Source organism: Salvelinus alpinus, chromosome 11, assembly GCF_045679555.1.
Source record: "Salvelinus alpinus chromosome 11, SLU_Salpinus.1, whole genome shotgun sequence".
NCBI lineage: Eukaryota > Metazoa > Chordata > Actinopteri > Salmoniformes > Salmonidae > Salvelinus > Salvelinus alpinus.
This window is the reverse complement of record NC_092096.1, coordinates 32,879,711-32,900,749: the sequence shown is the minus strand read 5'-3', so window position 1 is coordinate 32,900,749 and position 21,039 is coordinate 32,879,711. Positions and strand designations below refer to the sequence as shown.

Genomic DNA, 21,039 nt, shown 5'->3' with positions numbered 1-21,039 from the left:
ACGGAAAACAGTTCCAAATATGTTCCTGTCATGGTAAAAAAGCTCTCGAATGCCGCAAGCGATGATCTAGCAACCTTAACACTTGACACAAATGTTGTTTACTCAATAGACCAGCAGACATGCTGTCTCAGCACAGATTTGGAAGGGAGGCTAAATAGGGGTGCTGCTAGAGCTTATTGATGATACTGACTTAAACGGATCAGCGTTCCGTCAACGGGACAGTTGTAAATCATGCAGCGTGTTATGTCAAGATCGCAGATTTTAGAGAAACAACAAATGTCGGTACATAGAAGTGTCTTATATCGGCTGAAAGCTTAAATTATTGTTAATATAACCGCACTGTCCAATTTACAGTAGCTACTGCAAAAAAATGCCATGCTATTGTTTGAGGAGAGCTCCTAACAGCAATACCATGTTTTCTTTGCAATAGGTTTGATAAATTCACCTCTGAAGGTGAACTGTGAACTAACATTCTGAAATCTTGCTCTGATTTATCATCCAAAGGGCCCCAGAGATAACATGAAGTGTCGTTCTGTTATATAAAATCCTTTTTCATATCCTAAAAAGATCCATATAGCATGTACGATTGCTTTTGTATTTCCACTCGTTCAATTTGCAAAGAAAGGAATCTGTGAAAATCTCACCCTAAACATTGTTTCAACGAGTCAAATCACGTTTGTATGTATTCCTGAGAACCTAGAAGGTAACAAGACTTCACTATTTCATTAGGGGTGTAGTATATCCTATAGGACACCATATTTGGTCAGAGAGCAACGCCTTCATGGCACGCCGATGACGCGGGCGGCCATCACTTGAACGACTGTATCTTTGTAAAATAAGCACCAATCGGGGTCAAACAAAGCTAGCTAGATAGCCAATGAGCTGGGCTATCTAGCTAAAACCATGTATATGTTGTAAAATGTAGCTACTAACCTTGTTATGAAAACTGGTTGTTTTGCAAATGTTGAACTTACAATATGGCTACTAATACTTGGAAAGCTAAATCAAAGTCCAAGTATACAGATTGACGATATTCTTGCTGAAAAATGGAATATGAATGCGAATGTCTCCTCACGATTTGCCCAAATGTACCTGGGGAATTTTTCAGGTTATCCATCTGAAACTTTGCACATACACTGCTGCCATCTTGTGGACACTATCGAAATTACAACCAGAGTGATGGCTATAACTATGACCTTTCTCTTGCATTTCAAAGATGGTGGTAGAAAAAGAACGGTTGTTTTTTTCTTTGCATTTTCTTCTACCAGATCTATTGTGTTATATTCTCCTACATTCAATTCACATTGCCACAAACCTCAAAGTGTTTCCTTTCAAATGGTACCAAGAATATGCATATCCTTGCTTCAGGGCCTGAGCTACAGGCAGTTAGATTTGGGTATGTCATTTAGGCAAAAATTGAAAAAAAAGGGGGCTATCCCTAAGAATTTGCTTTTCGAGTGCATTCAAAAACTTTACAGTTCACAAAACGGGTTAAACATATGCATTATCTGAGAGGATAGTCACTTCCGCAGGACTATAAGTGTAGTTTCAACATAATTTGTCAACATATTGTGTCGTGGAATCTAAATGGAAAATACATTCGTTTTTTGGTTGAGATGGAGACGTGAATCCAACATAGCAATTATTAATTTGTAGACTGTAGACTTGTAAACGGGAATTAAAGCCAGACTAAGTCAGTGGCTCAGATGGAACTATCCAAGCTGAAGATAAATCTCCTTTAAAATGTTGATATTTGGTTGCGTTGTCAACAAAACACAATTCAATATTACTTTTGTAATACAGTAAATAGCCTTAACTTTAGACTATCTTAAAAAACGAATGTAACATTCAAACTTGAAAAGTGAGTAATACATTACCACATTTTGAGGTTACTGTAATCATATAAAGCGTGCATTTGTGCAAGATAGCATGCATAGGTCATCGCGGGTCTGTGGAGATCTTCACAACTTCTGTAATAATCTGCACAGAATCTCAAATGGCATTGATCTCTTGCACCCATGTAGTTTTAATGTAATCTCAACTGAAATCCAGGTTATTTGGTTCTGCTATTAGATTAAGCAGTGATTTATCAATAGCTGACATTCTATTCCCATTTGAGCTTTGCTGTGCTTTAAAAATGTTGAAAGCGCAGTGATAAATATTTGGGTGACAACTGTTTTCTATTGGAATTTAATTTGAGTGGGTTAATATAGGTTGTATTCTCATTGATTAACACCTCAACCAAATATTACCCAATTATCCACACTGAAATGAGGTAGTGTGGCCAGTGGGGAGATTAAATAGGTCATAATATTTTATAAACACACTTTGTGATATAATGCACCTTGCCTTACATAGACATCATGTTGATAAGACATATTCCTCTGTTCCCATTATTAAGACGGGTTATGTCAAATAATAACAGTATCAATACAGTGACCAGAGACATCTTGTAACCATGAGGAATCCATACACACTCATCACACACCCCAAAAACAGACACCATATTCAGGCCTGGGACGTCTCAGCTATAGCGGATGCAACAGATCAGAGACACTAACAGTAAAAAAGCAGGATCGTTTTCCATGGTGTTTCTGTTGCCTGGATTCCACGTCCGCCTCAAACACATCTAGTTGTCAGGTGTGGTTTCCGTTCCGATGTCAGGGAGGAATCTGGGATACACATTGACATCTGGAGAGTGTCAACGGGAACACCGCTCATCCTCCTGCTGCAACACCGTTTCTCATTCCTGAGGATGTACCGGAGATCTGGGATGTGTTGCTAACGGTTGTGTTGTTGTCGCATTGTCATGGCGACTAAAATGCTGGTGTAGTGTCCACAGACGGTGTTGCAGAGTGGACAGGATCAGCTGCCAAAATCACTTCCTCTCGTCCATTTATTTTCTCCTCTCTCCCCCTTCCTTGTTTTCCCTGAGGGCCTCCATTTGTCTTTTATGTAGGTTTACAAGATATGGGAGTTCAAGGAATAAACTGTATGTAAAAAGTCCCCATTAAAATCTCCTTATGCTTCTGTTCTTTAAATATGTATCTAATGTGATGATATGGCACACATTCTGAAGACATCAAAGAGAAAAGTGCTCCGCTTAAAAACACTGTTGGTTTGGAAACCTGTGCTTTGCTGTATGCATATTATTTTAGCATCTAATCTAGTGGGATCTAAGGTTCAGACTGTAGCATTTTCATAATTGTGATGTTTTTTTTGAAAGGTTTCAGTCTCTGAGCTTCCTTCCTTCACCTTAGTAAGATAATGGTGTCAGTGGTAACAGAGGAAGCTAATGATTTGCTTTGGTATGTCCAGTTGAACTACAACCTCCAGAGCTCTGCTACCCAGCATCGTCCTCAGGGTCACTCTGCTCAGCTGCTGCAGACTCAATGGAGTACCTACATGCAAACAACCACAAAGGTTTATGGGAGATGTAGTTGATCCACAACATATAGAACACTGGGATAGTATTCAAGTGTCAATACACAGTCAGAGATATGTGTCCTATTTAGTATATTTAAAGACTGGAGCTTTTGAGCAGGGATATTATGCTGATGTTTGCTTGCATAACCCAACAATAGAACTCAATAAAACATGAGTTGAGCAAATGTTTAAAAATGTATGTGACAACGTCCTTGCACTTCATGAAATAAAGTTTTTATTTTTCCTTACAAGACGTCTGTGTCTGATGCCTAGGATACTGTTGCTGTGTGGCTTCTCGCACAGACCTGGTCTCACATTCTACGAGTGGCTCTGTGGCAGAGGAATCTGTCTGGGTCTCATCGTCAGTTACCGACCCGTAACTAAACTCAATGTTATAGTACTAATTGATCAGCTTCAGGGAACATGAGTAGGATAGACATTAACTTGAGGGACAGGACAGATGGACTTAGCCTATGTTCAAAATACTGGAGAAATATCTTTCTGACGTAAGACTGAGTATTGTCAGGGGTTAAAGTAAGCTGGTATGGTCCGGTATTGCATCCTAAAAAAATAAATATGCTTCTGTAAATAGATATTTATCATAACCACGTCAGCCGCATGAAAAATGGACTTGAAATTGGGTGGCATATTATAGACGCTCCAAAATGCGGCGTGGTTCGAGGAGAACACTGATATTTTTCCAAGGCAAGGATGACTGGCCAAGACTGACGCGCGCGGACATCAATTCAGGCTACAAGTAGACACATCAATTCAGGCTACAAGTGTAGGCAGAATGACAATCACAGAATGTCATTAGACTTTCTGGTGTTTTAACAGGTGTTTCATTCCATTCATCAAATGGTTGGGGCAGAGCACTGTTCAGCTGTTGGAATTCATTTGTGTGTGGACAAACATGCACGTGAAAACATCATGACTGGTTGTGTTTATGCCACATTAAGTTAACTGACAAATCTTTATTACTAGAACCACAGAGATCCTATTAAATTAATATGGATTCTACTTTATATGTCATTCTATAATTAGGCCAATAAAAAAAACAGGAAGAAATTAAATCTACCTTGACCTGAGTATTGTGTACCAATTAAGAAGATTTCAAACAGCTGTTTTTGATGGGTTCAACATCATCAAGTTCTTATTTTTATGAATTTCTGTTATTTTTCCACTACCTGTAACTTTCTGATCCTGAAAAATTAGCAATGGGCACCACCTACTGGTGACACTGTGACATTGCTCAGAAATCCACAAAAACATACTGGTACAACACATCTATTGCTTATAACTGGTAACTGTGGTATAAAAACCTCTCTCACACTGTGACTTACTTTCATAAAACTCTAAGCAGAGTGCAGCGGGAGAACCGGGTTCGATGTAGTCAATGGGCTTCTTATCGTTTTTGTCTTTGGCGTAGATGTTCGCCCCAAACTCTACCAGCATGTCGATCATGTCAACACTCTTCACTTTAGCAGCATGGTGCAGGGCCGTCTTGTGCAGCCGAGCATAATTCACTTTGGCACCTGAGGAAGCAAATGACACACAAAAGAGGTTATTACTAAAGGTGCACTCCAGAGTTGGGAACTCAAACCCAGGGTTTTATTCTCTATTCAGGTCTATCTTCATTGTGTTGTTCTTCGTCACAATCAGATAATTAGTTGTTAGAGAGTGTTATTCTCTAATGCTCACCTGCGTTGAGTAGCGCCTTGACACAGGCCGTGTGGTCGTTGGCACATGCCACATGCAGTGGGGTCCCATAGTACAGGTCATATGCCTCCAGACTGGCACCTTCAGTGATCATGATCTTCACAACGTCAGCGTTACCTGAGACACAAGAACAGACTGTCACAAGTTCTCAAACAATCTTGATGCACACTCATCCTACACCTGCCACACACTTACCCCCCATGCAAGCTTCGTGTAGGGGTGAGGTGGTCCGGGAAGAGAGGGTGGGGTTCACCTTGGCCCCATGCTCCAGCAGCATCCTCACACAGTCAAAGCTCCCAACCGAGCAGGCCTCACACAGAGGGGTGCTACCGTCCGTGTTACAGGCATCCACCTACAGGACAACACAGCCATCATATATATATATGTCCTAATTAACAATAAAGAACACATTACTTTCTCTTCTCTTGATCTTTAACCTGTGTTGAATCTGGGTATCACCCTTCTCCTATATCTGTGACTAGCTATATCCTTTATTATTTTAATTCTTCTATGGCTAACCTACCTAATTTATTGCCGATATTTCTCTTATCTCTCTCCTTCAACTTAGTGACAGTCTCACCTGTGCTCCAGCATCCAGTAGCAACCTGACACACTGGGTCTTCCCCCTTTCACATGCCTCATGGAGGGGGGTGATGGAGTCCACAGCCACTATGTTGACAGAGGCTCCGCGCTGGATGAGTTGCTGCAGCTGGGCAGCATGTCCCTCGGAGGCCGCCTTGTGCACCTCGGTCCTCTCGGACCAGCAGCCTGGGGCAAGCCACACAATCAACAGCCAGAGAATACCTATTGCTACATAATCAACCTAGGTGAGTGCATGCTAGATCATCTCTGGTATTGACATCACATTTTGTCATCGTAAACCATTACTTGACAATCTATATGGACTAAAACACAACATGGCACATATGTAGCTGATTTACGTTGCTGTTATATCATGAACACATGCTTGCTAGTTATGACATGCAGTAACCAAATGGATGCTGGCATACAAAGCCGAAATACTTTCATTCGCACCTATGTCTCCAAAGAAATACGGTCTGGCAGTTTCAACCTCCATCATTTGGTCAAATCCTGTTTTATGTTGAAAAACGGTCAATTAAGTCCCACGAGAAGTAAACAAGCACATTTGAGCTGTGTTTACATGCGGCACTGACACGTCACGTGACTGGTTTTGACCTTTGATGGATTTGAGAGCATGCCGGGAGTTGTAGTAGAAATGTTTTGTCAAAATGTTCATATTACTGCAAAGGTAGAGGACTGACATTGTTTGGCTTTATTTTCCCTGACCATGCTAAAACAAGCTTTCATCTCTATAGAATATTAGAACAATTGCAGCAGGCCTTCTTGAAATGTATTTTACAATTTGTTACTGCTTATAACACAGTAATAAATCACATCAATTTGTATGTGTGTTCCACAGTAAACAAAACATATGAAGATGATATGTGTCCCAGCTTAGTATTCAAGCTTTCTCCTTTTCCTGATATTCCTTTGGGATTCCATCCATGAGTCAGTTCATAAAGGCAGCATCAGCACCCCTCACAGAGAATGTAGCTGATGGTACGTTGAGATATGTCCAGTTGACCTACGACCTCCAGAGCTCTGGTACCCAGCAACGTCCTCAGAGTCACTCTGCTAAGTTGCTGCAGACTCAGAGGAGTACCTAGAGATAATCAGACAGCCACAATGACTCTAACAAAAGCCACATAAGGGATGGAGAATCACAAATTGAAAATATTATTGCCTCTAGACTTACTTTCATAATACTGTAAGCATTGTTCAGTGGGAGAGCCAGGCTTGGTGTAGTCTATGGGCTTTTTGTTGTCGTTGTCTGTGACATACACATTGCCTCCAAAGTCCACCAGTAACTCAATCATGTCCACCATCTCTACTCTGGCAGCATGGTGGAGAGCCGTCTCATGGAACTTAGCTGCATTCACCTTGGCACCTGAACAGAAAACACATTCTGTTTACAGTCGATACTTACATTTTCTCAGGAAAATGTGGCTTTGTGGCAGATTTGTGAATGAAATTCCACAGTGTCCGCCCAGCATAGCAAATACTTTTACTATGTAAAACATATTCAGAAACACTGTATAGTCATACAGAACCATTGATGTGAATACAGCAGTCGCCTGAGACAATGTTTTCCTCTTTGTCACCATCCTCACCTGCTTTGAGCAGCACCCTGGCACAGTCCACATGTTCCTTGGCACAGGCAGCATGTAGCGGGGTACCGAACTGGAGGTCAAAGGCCTCTAGGAAGGCTCCATGCGCTATCATTAGCCTCGCTATATCTGCATTACCTACAGTATAGACAGATACGAAACGGTTTCATTAGATATGAAGTACTCACACATCTATAGACTTACGGTGCATCCTCCTCACACCCATCCCTTCTCTTGCACTCCTACCTCACTCGCCCTAGTGCTGCCCCTTATCGCCTTACCTCTTCCTCCAGTCCTCTTACCTCTCCTTGTCCTGCTTAACACCTATTCCACCAGTCTCTTCCCTCCTATCCTGGTCAGTCTTCCCTCCCTTGTCCTGTTTTCTCCCTCCTCCAGTCCACCTGACCCTGCCTTATCACCATTTCCCCAGTCATATACCCCCTTATCATTCCCCAGTCTTACCCTTTATGCAGGCCTCATGCAGGGGAGAGGCAGTGAGTGCTGTGAGGGAGGGGTTGACTTTGGCTCCATGTTCCAGCAGCATCTTTGCACAGTCCAGGCTCCCCGCAGCACAGGCGTTACAGAGAGGAGTGCTGCCATGGATGGTCCTCACGTCCACCTGGGGAAGAGTGGGTAAAGAGGAAGTGATGGAGAGATAGAGGGAGAGGGACCACTACTTCTACACATGCTGTAGGTGTATTGGTGTCTCTTGCTCTATATATTTAGCCCTACTGTAGCTGCCTCACCTGAGCCCCTGCATCTAGTAACAGTCGGGCACAGTTTGGATGTCCCTGGATGCAGGCATCATGGAGCGGGGTGATGTTGTCTACTGTCACCATGTTTACAGATGCTCCACCCACAATCAGCTGTTTCACTTGAAGAGCCCTGCCTAAGGACGCAGCCTCATGCAACGCGGTTCGGTCTGCCCAAAACCCTAGTAGGAAAGGGAGAGGCTCTGGCTCAAACATGACCTGCTACGTATTTACGCATTGATTGCGCAATTATGCGTTAATCCAATGAACATTGTTGGGCAGTGAATGAAAGCAAACATATTTACATTCACCACCTTTCCGTCCATAATTCGAATGTATGTAGTTCAGATTGAAAAGTTGATAGCCAGTTTGCCCAAATCGAACACTCACCAATATCTCCAAAGTTCGAACGCCGTGCCGCTGTCATTTCCATTATTACAGGATTTTCCATTGGGAAATATTAGCGTGACAGATAAACAAAATCAACACGAGTGCACTGGGTTTATTTTGTTGGAACAGCGTCCATGTGACGATATTTGTTATGACAGGGAAGCAGCAGAGGCTTCTGGGAGTTGTAGTTCTAAGCGTGAGAATGACTTGCCCACCATGTTATAAGAGCTTTTTGATTTTGTGGACATGCCCTGTTAACAGTGCATTTTACCATTACACATTAAAACGGTTACAAATAGGATGCCATATTAATACCAACCAGCCAACACAGGAATTCACCAAATGATGGTCTTTGTCATACGAATCAGACTGTTGTCTGTTTTTAGTCCTGCATCAATGAATAACTCAAAAGGTCCTCTTCAGTGCAAAGTTCATAGATGCTTCAGCAGACAGTTGAGGTTGATGATATCATAACATAGTATTAAAGAGGAAGTTTCAAAGGCAAAGCTCCCAATACTGAAATGACCACAAAAGCCCCTCAGACAGTAATACTCCAACTCACTACTGAATAAGAACAAATACATTTGTTTTTTCACAAGTACATTTTTACTTTGCAGTACAGAAATCATTTGAGCACCGTCTTTTTGTATTATTATATATATATTTTTTTTACATTGATGACATTTAAACAGGGCCCTTGTCATATCAATACTGCCATAGTAGACATTTGGTCATTTTAAAGCAATTAGTCAACTTTACCACAAATGCCCAACCTGCTTCAGTCTGCTCGGGTCTGTTCATTTTTAATAGAATACTATTCTTTCCTTTACTAAGACATTATGGTTACTCAAGCTGCAAATAGGTCCAGATAGTTTGCCTTCTTGCTGGACTATACTTGCTCGTTCAGTGGCTTGGTCTAGGTACAGTAAGATGCCTTGCCCAGGGTTGGCTACTAGAGGCTGGAGATGAGCCACTAGGACAAGGGGGCTGATAAATGAAAACAAAAAAACAACGGCCCCCAATCACAATCGATGAAGTATTTATATTAGCTGGTCACGGAAACAATTAAAAGCTTCCTCTCTCTCACACATGGTTATCGGTGGTCAAATGAAGCTTTGCTGGCCAAACCCTTTTTGGTTATGGCCTGTTAGGAATAGTGCTTCAATATAACTGGAACAAGCCAAGCCACTCACCTCCCTCACAACAAAAACACCTGACAAGAAAAATACAACGGATCTGATCACATTTCATGATTCATTTCCCCAATACACTTATGTTTTTACATGGTTGCATTATTTATTTTAAGTATTTGGACAAAATAAATTTGACCCTCCCACACTGTGGTACTGTTTTCTTTTGATTGATCAATTGATTTGGCATCTGTGGACTAAACGCCCTCATCCAGGAGAGAAAATGATCAGTTACATAATGAAAAAGAATGTAGGCCGTATGTATACCAATGTTCAGTGCAACAACTCTCTGAAAGTGATTAGAAAAAGCATAACTCCCACCTGGCCCCCTTTTCCAGCGATGTTATATTATAACTTTATATAGTGTGAACTTCCATAATGGGCAAAACATACACTTGGATCATCAGCCAGCCCATTTAATCTATATTTTTGTATCGTTTTCCTTATTTCAGTTGTTGGCGGCAAACATCTGATATTCACAAGTGTTGCAGACTCGCTTGTTTCTCTACTGGTCAGCTGCGTCGCCGAAGATGTCGTTCTTCTTGCGCTCCATCTCTGCAAAGTCAAATTCTGTACCCGTCATCCGCTTGTAGATGTCCTTGATGTCGTCGCAGGTGGTCTCGAAGTGGGTGGTAGCATCGTAGGTACGGGACATGAAGATCTACAACAACAATAGAAAAACCATAGATGGTTAAACACAGGCAAACAAGACGAGCAATAATTGTATTTTTGTTAACACAAGGTCACTGGATTTGACTGGGTTAAGCAGAAACAAACAGAAGTAATGGACCCACCTGGCTTTCAGCACCCATGTCAGATGGTGCGTACTGGTCACTGATGCTCACAAACCTGCAGAGAGAAATGACAAAGTCAACAGGACCGTAGTAAAGACTAGTGGGAGACATCCAACAACAGTTTAGTGATGAGGCTCGTACTTCTGCTCGACAGGCTCCAGCAGGTCCATGGCTGGTTTGACCTCCATCTCAGGGTTGTCCGTCTCCACCGTGGTGCTGACGATGGCCACATACTTCCCCTGTGCTGCCACATTATGAGTATAGGAGATCATGCACACGTAGATATCTGCAAAAAATTAAAAACACAATTTAATAAATATTTTTTTTAAAAAGAGATCAGCAAATTCAATATCTCACTCCTTCTCCGAGTTGGATGCGATTTGGGGCAGTGATATGGTTAGGTCCATGCCACCCTTCAAATATTAACTTGATTCACTATCATCTCACCCTCAGCGGGGTCAGTAAAAACAGTTTTCAGGTATACTGGATCATCAACCTAGCTTCCTTGTCCCCTTACAACCCTCCCCCAGGCATTTATTTTACGCCTGCTACGTGATGTTAGTATCATCTTAGTCTTAAGTAGAGTACTTCAATTCTTCTGGGTATTTGAGCGTGAAAATGGTCTCTCATGTTCAATTTATAAATCTCATGCATTGTTTCCACAGGGGCGTTGCGTGGTGACATCACTTCCTGCAGCGGGGCTCACCGTGCTTCCTGTTGACCTGGTTCTGGGGGATGATGATCTGGCAGGAGTTGGCGTCGCTGGTGTTCTTGATGGGGTGGTTCATGATGCAGATGACCCGGATCACCTGACCGACCTTGGTGCTGCGGTCCATTAGATAGCTGGGATCGCAGATCAGCTGCTTACAGCGGGCGATCTGAAGGGGGGAATAGGTTAAGTATTAGCGCTAAGATTACACATGCCTTCCTCTAGTCCTCAGAGTACAGCCTCTATATAAGCCGGGGAGAAATAACAAGATTCTTACCTCTCCCTCAGACTTGACTCCCACTACTTTTCCATCCTCCATGACGATCTCCTCAATGGGCTTGTTCAGCATGTAGGTTCCTCCGTAGATAGCACTTAGTCTACAGGAAGGAGACAGGGAACGAGAGGGAGAGATTCTGTAAAGAATGTTCAATTCTCTGACAATGTCAATTTTTACAAGAAGTACACAGTTCAGAATTCTATTGTATACTTTCAAGAAGTAGCACACTTTGAAAAGACCCATCTAAATTCGAACAGTCCAACAGCAAAACAAGAAGTAATCATTGGGCATTCTGCTGAACATTGTATTTGGATTCAAATGAGTCAAACTTTTATTTGCATAATGAAAGTCAACAAGCCAAAACAGATAAAACAAAAAGGCAGCTAGCCTGAAAATGATAGAGGTTAGAGGTCAGAGTTGAGGTGAGCCTTACCTGGCGAACCCTTGGGGCAGCTCCCCCAGGCCGTAGAGGGGGTAGAGGTACGGACTCTTGCCATATCTGGCCAGAGACTCACTGTACAGCTTGATCCTGTTTAGCGAGTCCATGCAAGGCAGGTCCAGGTACCTGAGAGAGGGGAGAAACAAGTATGAATACAGTGCTTTCTTTGAATATATAACCAAGTTTCTTGAAAGACTGGAAAATAGAATGATTATCCTTGACACCCTGTGCTTGTGAGGCTACCATGTCATCTAAAAGGTATCATAACGGTGACATTCCAGGTCACCTTTTAGAGTCTCAGAATATTGCTATATCCTGAAATCTAATTATCAACGTAGTGCAACTGCAAACAGGACGACCTGGAACTCTTCATGCTTTTTAGTTAACCCCAAAATGGCCAAACAACTTCCATCTCTGGCTCAGCCAATAAGATGATGCAGGTGACTCACTCGTCTGTCCGGTAGAGGGCGAGGGAGTGTCCTGTGAAGTCGATGACGTCCTGGCCCAGGTCAAACTTCTTGAACACGTCCCTCATCGTCGTCTTGTTGGGGTCCACGCCCTCCATGGTCTTAGGGTCGTTTTCGTCAAAGTTAGCCACGAAAACCAGGAACTTTCTGAAGCGCCGTTTTTCAAACAGCCCCATCAGACCTGTAGGGGAGAGAGTTGTGCTATTCAGGGGTAGCTAATTATCTACATGATAGAGCTGAAAAGCAAGACAATATAGAACCAGGAAGAGGTCATTTGTGAGGAGCTGGGATGACCGTAAGATATTTTGACATATGACATGTCATCAATTCACTGTTTTAGACTGCTGTAAGCCAGATGGATATTAGATTTGATTAAAAGTTAACTCTGCATACAGTAAACCTGAGCTTATCGAAACATCAAAACTACGAAACCCAACCTCTCCTCTATTTCCCATAGTACCCCTGTACCACTCACTGGATGCCAGGGCCTCGGTCTCGGTGGAGGGCACTTTGTAGATGCTGCCCTTCTTGTAGACGAAGCTGCCTTCGATCACCTTGAAGTCCAGGTAGCGCGTCACCTGTGTGATCAGCAGCATGCGGACCAATTGACCTGTACAGGTGAGACGAACAAAGCAGTGTTACCTTTCCCAGGCAGGTTAGGAGAACACAGTTCAATCCAATTCAAATCACTTTTACATATACAGCTTCATTCGTCTTCAAATTGAAAGTTCTCTCTGTTGCCTCATCCTGTCAATCACATCCAATCATTGCTAGGCAACAGGATCAGTCGCTCTATCAAATACGACCACGACAACTACTGAATATTCCAGAATCACATTTTTGGTATTCATCCCTTCTTTGCCGCTGAGACCAAGGATGAATTGTTATATCTAAGGCCCCGAGTTTTTCCTTGTCTTGTGACATGGTCAGGAAAACTCATGGCCCTAGTTAATATAATACATAATAAAAAGTGGTGATTAGTATTTACCGTTGGCCATGAGGAACTTCGGGATGAGGTCCACATTCCAGTCCCGGCCTTTTCCCATGGACTCCGGTGGGGCGCCTGGGAGACTGAAGCGTTTATACAGCTAAAAGAGAAAATATTTGGCCATTTTGTTGAAGCAGCAATTTAGCCAAGAGGAATACAACAGAGTGCATATATAAGCAGCAACTGTGACTATATTGATCATGTGCTGTCACCCATTTTTAAGGATATTAAGATTAGTATGACTAGTTCCTTGTTCTCTTCCTCATGCCTCATCATTCGGATTCATACGGTTACAAACATTGCTGGGAAATGGGTGAGTATGCATCCTGCCAGGTATCTTGTGTAAGAGAATGGTGCAGTCTTTGTTTACGTCTTGTGTGGCCTGTTGAGGTTGGTCTTAGGGGTCAGCGCCTCAGAGGTCAAGCAGTAGAGGTCAGAGATTGACTTACATCCTCCAGGGGAGTGATGGAGGCACTCTCTGCCCCGTAGTAGGAGTTCCGGTCCATGTGCAGAACCTTCTTCCCCTTCACCGACATGATCCCTGACAGTATGCATTCCTATTGGACGAGAGACAGGAAGGAGAGGGGGTTGAGCATCACAAATCACTTATACCTGGATAGTTGCCAAAATCGCACAGGTCAAACATTTGGAATGATAATTGAATCCTAGATATTGATTTTCATGTTTGCGATTGTATTGTTGTATGAATATTGCTGGTATCAGTATTTCCAGATACGATTGTTTCATAATGGCAGAAAATGCACTAAAAGCCTCAGATTTCACACAGCCCAGATTCAACTAGACAAGGAAACATTTGAGGCTTTGTCGCAGAATGTAGTCAAAGTAATGAATGTGGTCCCTGTCTGGTTTGGCCCTGTCTTTTCATGCTCTGATAACTGACTGCGTGGCCGGCCAACAGTGGACCAGTCCAGCTGCAGGGTCTCTATAATGATAGCTTATGCTAGTGGTCTACCCATGCTTCCCCTCTGCTAGCTTGTGTGTGCACTTAAAATTGATTAACACTGATTATATAGTGTAAGCAATCATTTAGCCTAATAAGCAGGAATTTCAAAAAAGAAGATTGATATAAGAGACAAACATTAAATCCACTGATGAATCTTCTGGTAGAGTAGACTTAAGGCTGTGACTGCAGATGGCCTCTGGTGTGTGTGCGCGTTTGCCACTTTTGATAAGAGGGCAGTGGAGGAGAGAGGGGCGTGGGTGGGACCAATTCAGTAAGATCTCCAGCCTGGTTAACAGTAGGGAAGGATTCCAGAATCTAGAACACAGAACTCTATTTAACATTCTGTCATTCTGGAGTAGAGGCATTCTGTAGTGACATTGTGACCACAAAATAAAGGGTTTCAGCAATGACCGCTAAAGCAGGGAGCTATGCAGAGAGGGGAGTAGGTTTGAGCGTCCAATTCAACTCACGCTCCATTTAAAAGATGGAATTTAGGCTAGATCAGACAACCAAGCTGCCGATCAGCAGCTTTCTGTTTCTCCCTTTGCAGTGCTAGACTGCCATTCAAGTTCCTCTGTCAAGGCAATAGTTTCCCAAATTGAATCAAGAATCACGAGCTGCCTGGTACGGTACTACCGGCCGGCCAGAGGAAAACGTGCGTGTGTGACTGACTCTGGAATTCCCACAGTCTTTGAAAGGCTTTAAGATTACGGCAGCTGGTTTGTAGAAGCAGCAAACCACTCTGCATCATGTGATTCCGTGGACTTTATTCCAAAAAAAGTTAAACTGAAACGACTCCCGATTCAGAACACTGTGCTGATAGACGGTTACCTAATCCAGTAGCTTCTGCCTACATATTGAATCCGCAATATTTGATCTTACTGTAACAAATCACCCTTGATAAGACTGTGGAATGACTCGGAGAAAAGGTGACCGGTTGTGTTTGACAGAGAAGCATATTTTATAGGCTACATTGTGTTGACAATGACTAATGATACGACAAACACAGGAAACCACAGCACAGTGTCATGATTCCACACTCCTGGTGTACACTGCTGCCAGGTCCTACAGAATGCATTATGTAACAGGAAGTGACACTGCACTGGTGTTGCTATTGTTTTAGTTTCCATCTCCCTAGAGTCAGCCCCACTCAGATCAGGGCAAAAAACAGCACCCCGCCCTGCTGTTACCATCATCATGGGGATACAGCGTCCCTGGCCCACTAGCCTGCCCCATGCTAGCCCTAGCCAACCCCTCATCTGGGGCTGGGCAAGTTTAAGGTAAGGACAGTACCATTTCCTCACTACTGCATTTTCAGACCATGGGCCTTAACGTTAGACAAACAGGAACTTTTACTGAGCTAAAAAAAATTTTTTTTTAAAAATACACTGACCGGTCAGGTCTCTCAGGGAAAGAAAAATCAATGTCCACTCTCAGAGAGAAGCCTTGATGTCACTCAACGTGAGAATAAAGTGACGCAGGACTGCCTGTGCTGAACATCCGCAGCGGAAGCATGTGCTCATCTCACTGACTGGTAGTCTACCACAAGCACATGAGGAACGTCTGTTTCATAAAAGGCATCTTAGAAAAAGGTGCAGGTAATGCCTTTGATGTTCCATCCATAATGACCAAATTAGCATTTTAGTACCAATTATTACCAAGTATTTACAGATGTTTTTATTTTGTGGGAAAAGGGCACCATAAAAGGTGTTACTGAAAGTCCAAACGTGCCTTGAGGATTTCTGATGAGAAAAATACCTTGGAAAATGTCTAAGCTGTTCATATTTCCCTATTCATTTAGGAAGACAATCAAAGGTTGCTGGTTTGATTACCCGAGCCACCAAGGTGAAAAACCTGTCGATGTGTCAAGGCACTTAAGCCCAATTTGCTCCAGGGGCGCCGTTCTACTATGGTTGACACTGTTAAACGACACATTTCACTATCCGGGGTGTTTTCTTTTAGGTGCTGTAACTTCCTGAATAATATATTGCAGTAAATGGATGCCTCCCAGACACAATTTTGAGTGGCATGTGACTCAGGCAGCCCTGCTGTCTGCAGGCTCTGACATTCTGCTGGGGGTAGCCTAGTCATCACAACCTCAGGCTGAAAGAGAGATCGAAGAGACCAATCCTCAATTCAGGAAGGAAGAGTCAAACACAAGCAATAAAACACATTGAAGTGAGGGGGGAAACGTCACAGTTAAATCTTTAACACAGCGGCCCTATAAAAAGCAGGTGGATTTTTATGATGAGTGACTGACTGAGGCCCACTCTGAAGACGGTAAAGTGTTGGGCGGCTCTCTGAAGTTCAAAAGGCCACAGTGTGAGCCACGCTGGGAACAAGAGTGACTGTGTGACAGTGCCACCCTGGCTGACATTTCCCCACAACTCCTTCATGTGTGGCTCCAAAAGGTTGGGATCCAATATCTGGACTGCAAGAAGAGTGCATCTGTAATGTCATTGCGCACTCTCAGGATCCACACACAGTACTAGAACCATCACCTTACCTAGCTCTAATCGAATGACGCTCAAAGATGTTACCTAAATCTAATGCCTCCATGTTTCATCTACCACTGCAGCCCTCTATCAGGAAAAAGGTTAGCTTGGCCAGGACTCAAATTACATCACATGAATGACATCATATCACAACCAAAAGTATCAAGCGGTGGTGTAAAAGAGGGGCTACAATATTGATGACCATGCCCTCCTGGGCCTCATCCTTTTAGTAAGGGGACAGATGGACAAGGACCCCCCCCCCCCCCCCCCCTCACTGGGGGGACTAGAGGTGGATGTTTACTAGGCCCCAGCTGCAGAGGAAGAAGAACACATACAATAAAAGCATATCCCAGAACAGCCAGTTCTCCTTTCCCCACCATGTCTTTCTCAACCACAAAGAGGAACCACATAGACCACAATCAGTGTGGAGTGTGTGTGGCGGGTATTTGAGATGCTTAAATAAATGCCAAACAGAACTGGATACTTGTGTTGGGTTATGAGAATATGAAACATACTTATTCATGTCACTGTGGGAGAGAGGGTAATGTATAATGTTTACATTATGTTAGAATATGTTATTGTTAGCCATCAGGGATCCTATAGGAGGGATCCTCTGGGAGAAGAGACACAGTCTGGTACTAGGCACCATGAAAGCGGTGAGTTGGGGAGGAGTGAGCACTTTGGGGTAGAGGTCAGGTCAGATGAAGTGAGGAAGAACAGATGTCACTAAGGTTCTGTCTAGCAACAGATGCATTGGCTGTTCAGATGTGTAGGAGGAGACTTAGCATAGGAGAAAGGGTTAAATATCAGTGCTTGTGTGAATATGTTTTTGTCTGTTCAGCTGTTCGATCTTTTGGGAAGAATAAACTTGGTTTAAGCCTTCATAGTGTCCGTCGAGTTCGTACTCTGATAATTAGAACCTAACACTTGCTAGGTTTGACCTGCATCAACTGGACCTATGCCTATCACTCATATCATACCACTCTATCATAGTATATGGCGCCAGTTAGGTCTACGTGATGCCTCAGAGCTCTCAGACAACGGTCTGACTGGCTTTTGCAGAACTTAAACTTGCCCTGTACTCTCAGTTCCTTTGTGACCGAACCACAAGCATCTGCAGTCTAAAACAACACAGGAGTCACCAACCCTAAAGCCAACACTTAGCCAGGCTGCCTACCCCTACCACTGACAAACCAAATGCATTCCTGACTGCCACATCCTGTTGGAGTGGACGACACAAAACGTGGCTGCACAGGATTCTGAACGATTTCACAACATTCCTGAATCGAATATGTTATGTAATTAGTTATGTAAACATGGAATGTGACAGTCAGTGTGACTGACAGCAAAGGAACTAGCTGGTCCTATATCAGTGAAATTATTGCTTTCAAACCCTGGCAATGGATTGTTTCCCATGAAACAGTATGATTTTGTCTTCTTGTGTGTGTGTGTTCTATTGCTGAACTGTTATTTTTAACAAAACACTCCCCCACGTGAGTCAGACATGCGAGACAGACAGGAAACTCAATAGATAATCTGAGTGAGGCCTCAGAGTACAGAAAATTCTATTACAAGTCTTTCCTGTCATGCATCAACCGAGTGTTTTACGGCTGAGTAAAGCAGTGGCAACAACATATCGATCATTTTGGCTCTCTCAATGTTGGCTAGTTAGCTGGCTAGTGGACACAAACTAATTAGCTAGTACTGCTGAACCAACTTGAGAAACTAGCTGGCGAAATCAGGGTTTCCCAAACTCGGTCCTTGGGCTCCCCCTTGGTGCACATTTGGTTTTTGCTATGATTACTTGAGTCAGCTGTGTAGTGCTAGGGCAGGCCAGAGTTTGGGAAACCCTGAGCTAAGTAACATTAGCTAGCTACATTCAGGTTTGGTGGATTATGGTTCAGAAATTGCAGGTGTGGCTGTTGTTCACTACCAATTCATTTTACAAAACACTGAATTAGCTAGCTATTTATACTGAACAAAAATATAAAATGCAACATAGTCCCATGTTTCATGAGCTGAAATAAAAGATTCCAGAAATGTTCCATACACATAGCATAAAAAGCTTCTCATATTTTGAGCACATCACTTTTAGTGAGCATTTCTCCTTTTCCAAGATAATCCATTCACCTGACAGGTGTGGCATATCAAGAAGCTGATTAAACAGCATGATCATTACACAGGTGCACCTTGTGCTGGGGACAATAAAAGGCCACTAAAATGTGCAGTTGTCACATAACACAATGCCACAGATGTCTCAAGTTGAGAGGGAGCGTACTATTGGCATGCTGACTGCAGGAATGTCCACCAGAGCTGTTGCAAGATCATTTCTCTACCCTAAACCGCCTCCTATGCCGTTTTAGAGAATTTGGCAGTAGGTCCAACCGGCCACCACGCCAGCCCAGATCTTCCACATCCGGCTTCTTCACCTGCGGGGTCGTCTGAGACCAGCCACCCGTACAACTGATGCAACTTGTGTTTTGCACAACCAAAGAATTTCAGCACAAACTGTCAGAAACGATCTCAGGGAAGCTCATCTGCGTGCTCGTTGTCTTGACCTGACTGCAGTTTGGCTTCGGCGGGCAAATGCTCACCTTCGATGGCTACTGGCACGATGGAGAAGTGTGCTCTTCACAGATGAATCCCGGTGTCAACTGTACCGGGCAGATGTCAGACAGCGTGTATGGCGTCGTGTGGGCGTGCGGTTTGCTGATGTCAACATTGTGAACAGAGTGCCCCATGATGGCGGTGGGGTTATGGTAGGCAGGAAGCTACGGCCAATGAACACAATTTAATTTTATCGATGGCAATTTGAGTGCACAACGATACTGTGACGAGATCCTGAGGCGCATTTTTGTGTCCTTCATCCACCGCCATCACCTCATGTTTCAGCACAATGCACAGCCGCATTTTGCAAGGATCTGTACACAATTCCTGGAAGCTGAAAATGTCCTAGTTCTTCCATGGCCTGCATACTCACCAGACATCTCACCCATTGAGCATGTTTGGGATGCTCTGGGTCGACGTGTAGGTCGTGTCCAGTTGCCGCCAAGATCCAAAAACTTTGCGCAGCCATTGAAGAGTGGGACAACTTTCCACAGGCCACAATTAACAGCCTGATCAACTCTATGTAAAGGAGATGTGTCACGCTGCATGAGGCAAATGGTGGGCAAACTAACAGATGGATATCTGTACTCCGGGTCATGTGAAATCAATAGGTTAGGGCCTAATTTATTTATTTCAATTGACTGATGTTCTATATGAACTGTAACTCAGTAAAATCTTTGAAAATGTTGCGTTTATATTTCTGTTCAGTGTACTAACCCATCATAGGTACACCAGTTAGATTAGCTAACTAGTTACAAGTTAGCTAGCTAAACTGATACTCGCGGGGAGAATCTCCTCCCCAAAACAAACCAAAACCATCGCCTGTTAGAGAAATCCAAGCACTCATGAATAAAGCTTCATCGCATGGTGATGGTAACGTTACATAAATTGGTATCCAACTCGAAAATTACACTAGCTTTGTATCACACTCAACACGAGAGCATAGGCACACTTTTTCAAACTAAAAAGGACAATACACCAACAAACTGGTACACGTTAGCCTAAACAAAGCTGTCATTAGCTACAGTAGCTATCCAGCTAACCAATTAGCTACCAATGCCAGCTAGATTTTTCAATTTGATCGATAAACAGCATGCATGAATATGACACTGAGGCACCACCTTAAAATTACGTTAAACGTATTAGTTGTTACCTAGCTAGCTACCGAACGTTAAGTTCATTGAGAAAAATACTTGTGAATGCAAACATTGACAGACATGACCACTGACAGTAGTTAGCTAGCTAGTTTATTAGGCCCAGCCGATAGTTGAACTACGCTAGCTAGCGCCGTAGCGGGTTAGCAAATCTCGCACAGTGGCAATTGAAGGAACATATTCCCTCTGAGCATCGCTTCGATTATTCAAGGAACGAAATGGCATGGTACAATTATTCTCACCGTCAGTCCGGTACCCAGCACGATAACGTCGTATTCTTCATTCATTTTCCCAAGTATTTTCTCCTCTTTTCCTGAATATTGGCCCGAAGAAAATGGAGATCTGCAAAGCTGGAAATGAAAGGGGCTGTGGTTCAGCGTCAAGCAATTCCGCTTCACTGTAGGGGAGGAGCCTATAGTCTTCTGTTAGTAAAGGTAACATTTCTTCAATTGCTGGGTATTGATAATGAATCGATTATG

General features: G+C 43.2%; 3 protein-coding genes across 4 annotated transcripts; all 3 read right to left on the bottom strand.

The window, feature by feature from the left end:
• Nucleotides 1-2,195: 2,195 nt before the first annotated feature.
• Nucleotides 2,196-6,351, bottom strand: LOC139534010 (ankyrin repeat and SOCS box protein 13-like). 2 transcript variants are annotated; one of them, XM_071332596.1, is made up of 6 exons: nucleotides 6,181-6,351; nucleotides 5,726-5,955; nucleotides 5,341-5,497; nucleotides 5,128-5,262; nucleotides 4,770-4,961; nucleotides 2,196-3,401 (listed from the first exon to the last, which is right to left on the bottom strand). In XM_071332596.1, the coding sequence occupies exons 1-6, from the start codon at nucleotides 6,224-6,226 to the stop codon at nucleotides 3,274-3,276; spliced, it is 888 nt and encodes a 295-aa protein (XP_071188697.1). In that variant the 5' UTR covers nucleotides 6,227-6,351; the 3' UTR covers nucleotides 2,196-3,273. The 2 variants fall into 2 exon arrangements, with proteins under 2 accessions (XP_071188697.1, XP_071188699.1); XM_071332598.1 differs by having other exon boundaries at nucleotides 5,726-5,913; nucleotides 6,181-6,350.
• Nucleotides 6,352-6,424: 73 nt separating this feature from the next.
• On the bottom strand, nucleotides 6,425-8,630 carry LOC139534011 (ankyrin repeat and SOCS box protein 13-like). The gene is made up of 6 exons (XM_071332599.1): nucleotides 8,477-8,630; nucleotides 8,081-8,268; nucleotides 7,797-7,953; nucleotides 7,338-7,472; nucleotides 6,923-7,114; nucleotides 6,425-6,829 (listed from the first exon to the last, which is right to left on the bottom strand). The coding sequence occupies exons 1-6, from the start codon at nucleotides 8,535-8,537 to the stop codon at nucleotides 6,696-6,698; spliced, it is 867 nt and encodes a 288-aa protein (XP_071188700.1). The 5' UTR covers nucleotides 8,538-8,630; the 3' UTR covers nucleotides 6,425-6,695.
• Nucleotides 8,569-20,984, bottom strand: LOC139534009 (rab GDP dissociation inhibitor beta-like). Its single transcript, XM_071332595.1, has 11 exons — nucleotides 20,803-20,984; nucleotides 13,790-13,897; nucleotides 13,341-13,440; nucleotides 12,828-12,962; nucleotides 12,335-12,533; nucleotides 11,880-12,011; nucleotides 11,447-11,546; nucleotides 11,167-11,338; nucleotides 10,602-10,746; nucleotides 10,461-10,515; nucleotides 8,569-10,327 (listed from the first exon to the last, which is right to left on the bottom strand). The coding sequence occupies exons 1-11, from the start codon at nucleotides 20,845-20,847 to the stop codon at nucleotides 10,172-10,174; spliced, it is 1,347 nt and encodes a 448-aa protein (XP_071188696.1). The 5' UTR covers nucleotides 20,848-20,984; the 3' UTR covers nucleotides 8,569-10,171.
• Nucleotides 20,985-21,039: the final 55 nt, after the last annotated feature.

Excerpts from the sequence above, each read along its gene's own strand:
- LOC139534010 (XM_071332596.1), bottom strand. The coding sequence starts at position 6,226 with ATGATGGAGGTTGAAACTGCCAGACCGTATTTCTTTGGAGACATAG. Across the intron at positions 5,263-5,340 it reads ACACGAAGCTTGCATGGGGG|GTAACGCTGACGTTGTGAAG; the intron begins GTAAGTGTGTGG and ends CTTGTGTCTCAG. Across the intron at positions 3,402-4,769 it reads CTGCTTAGAGTTTTATGAAA|GTACTCCATTGAGTCTGCAG; the intron begins GTAAGTCACAGT and ends GTTTGCATGTAG.
- LOC139534011 (XM_071332599.1), bottom strand. The coding sequence starts at position 8,537 with ATGGAAAATCCTGTAATAATGGAAATGACAGCGGCACGGCGTTCGAAC. Across the intron at positions 8,269-8,476 it reads TTCGAACTTTGGAGATATTG|GGTTTTGGGCAGACCGAACC; the intron begins GTGAGTGTTCGA and ends CTTTCCTACTAG. Across the intron at positions 7,954-8,080 it reads TACTAGATGCAGGGGCTCAG|GTGGACGTGAGGACCATCCA; the intron begins GTGAGGCAGCTA and ends ACTCTTCCCCAG.
- LOC139534009 (XM_071332595.1), bottom strand. The coding sequence starts at position 20,847 with ATGAATGAAGAATACGACGTTATCGTGCTGGGTACCGGACTGACG. Across the intron at positions 10,747-11,166 it reads CCAGGTCAACAGGAAGCACG|ATATCTACGTGTGCATGATC; the intron begins GTGAGCCCCGCT and ends AATTTTTTGCAG. Across the intron at positions 10,328-10,460 it reads ACATGGGTGCTGAAAGCCAG|ATCTTCATGTCCCGTACCTA; the intron begins GTGGGTCCATTA and ends TTGTTGTTGTAG.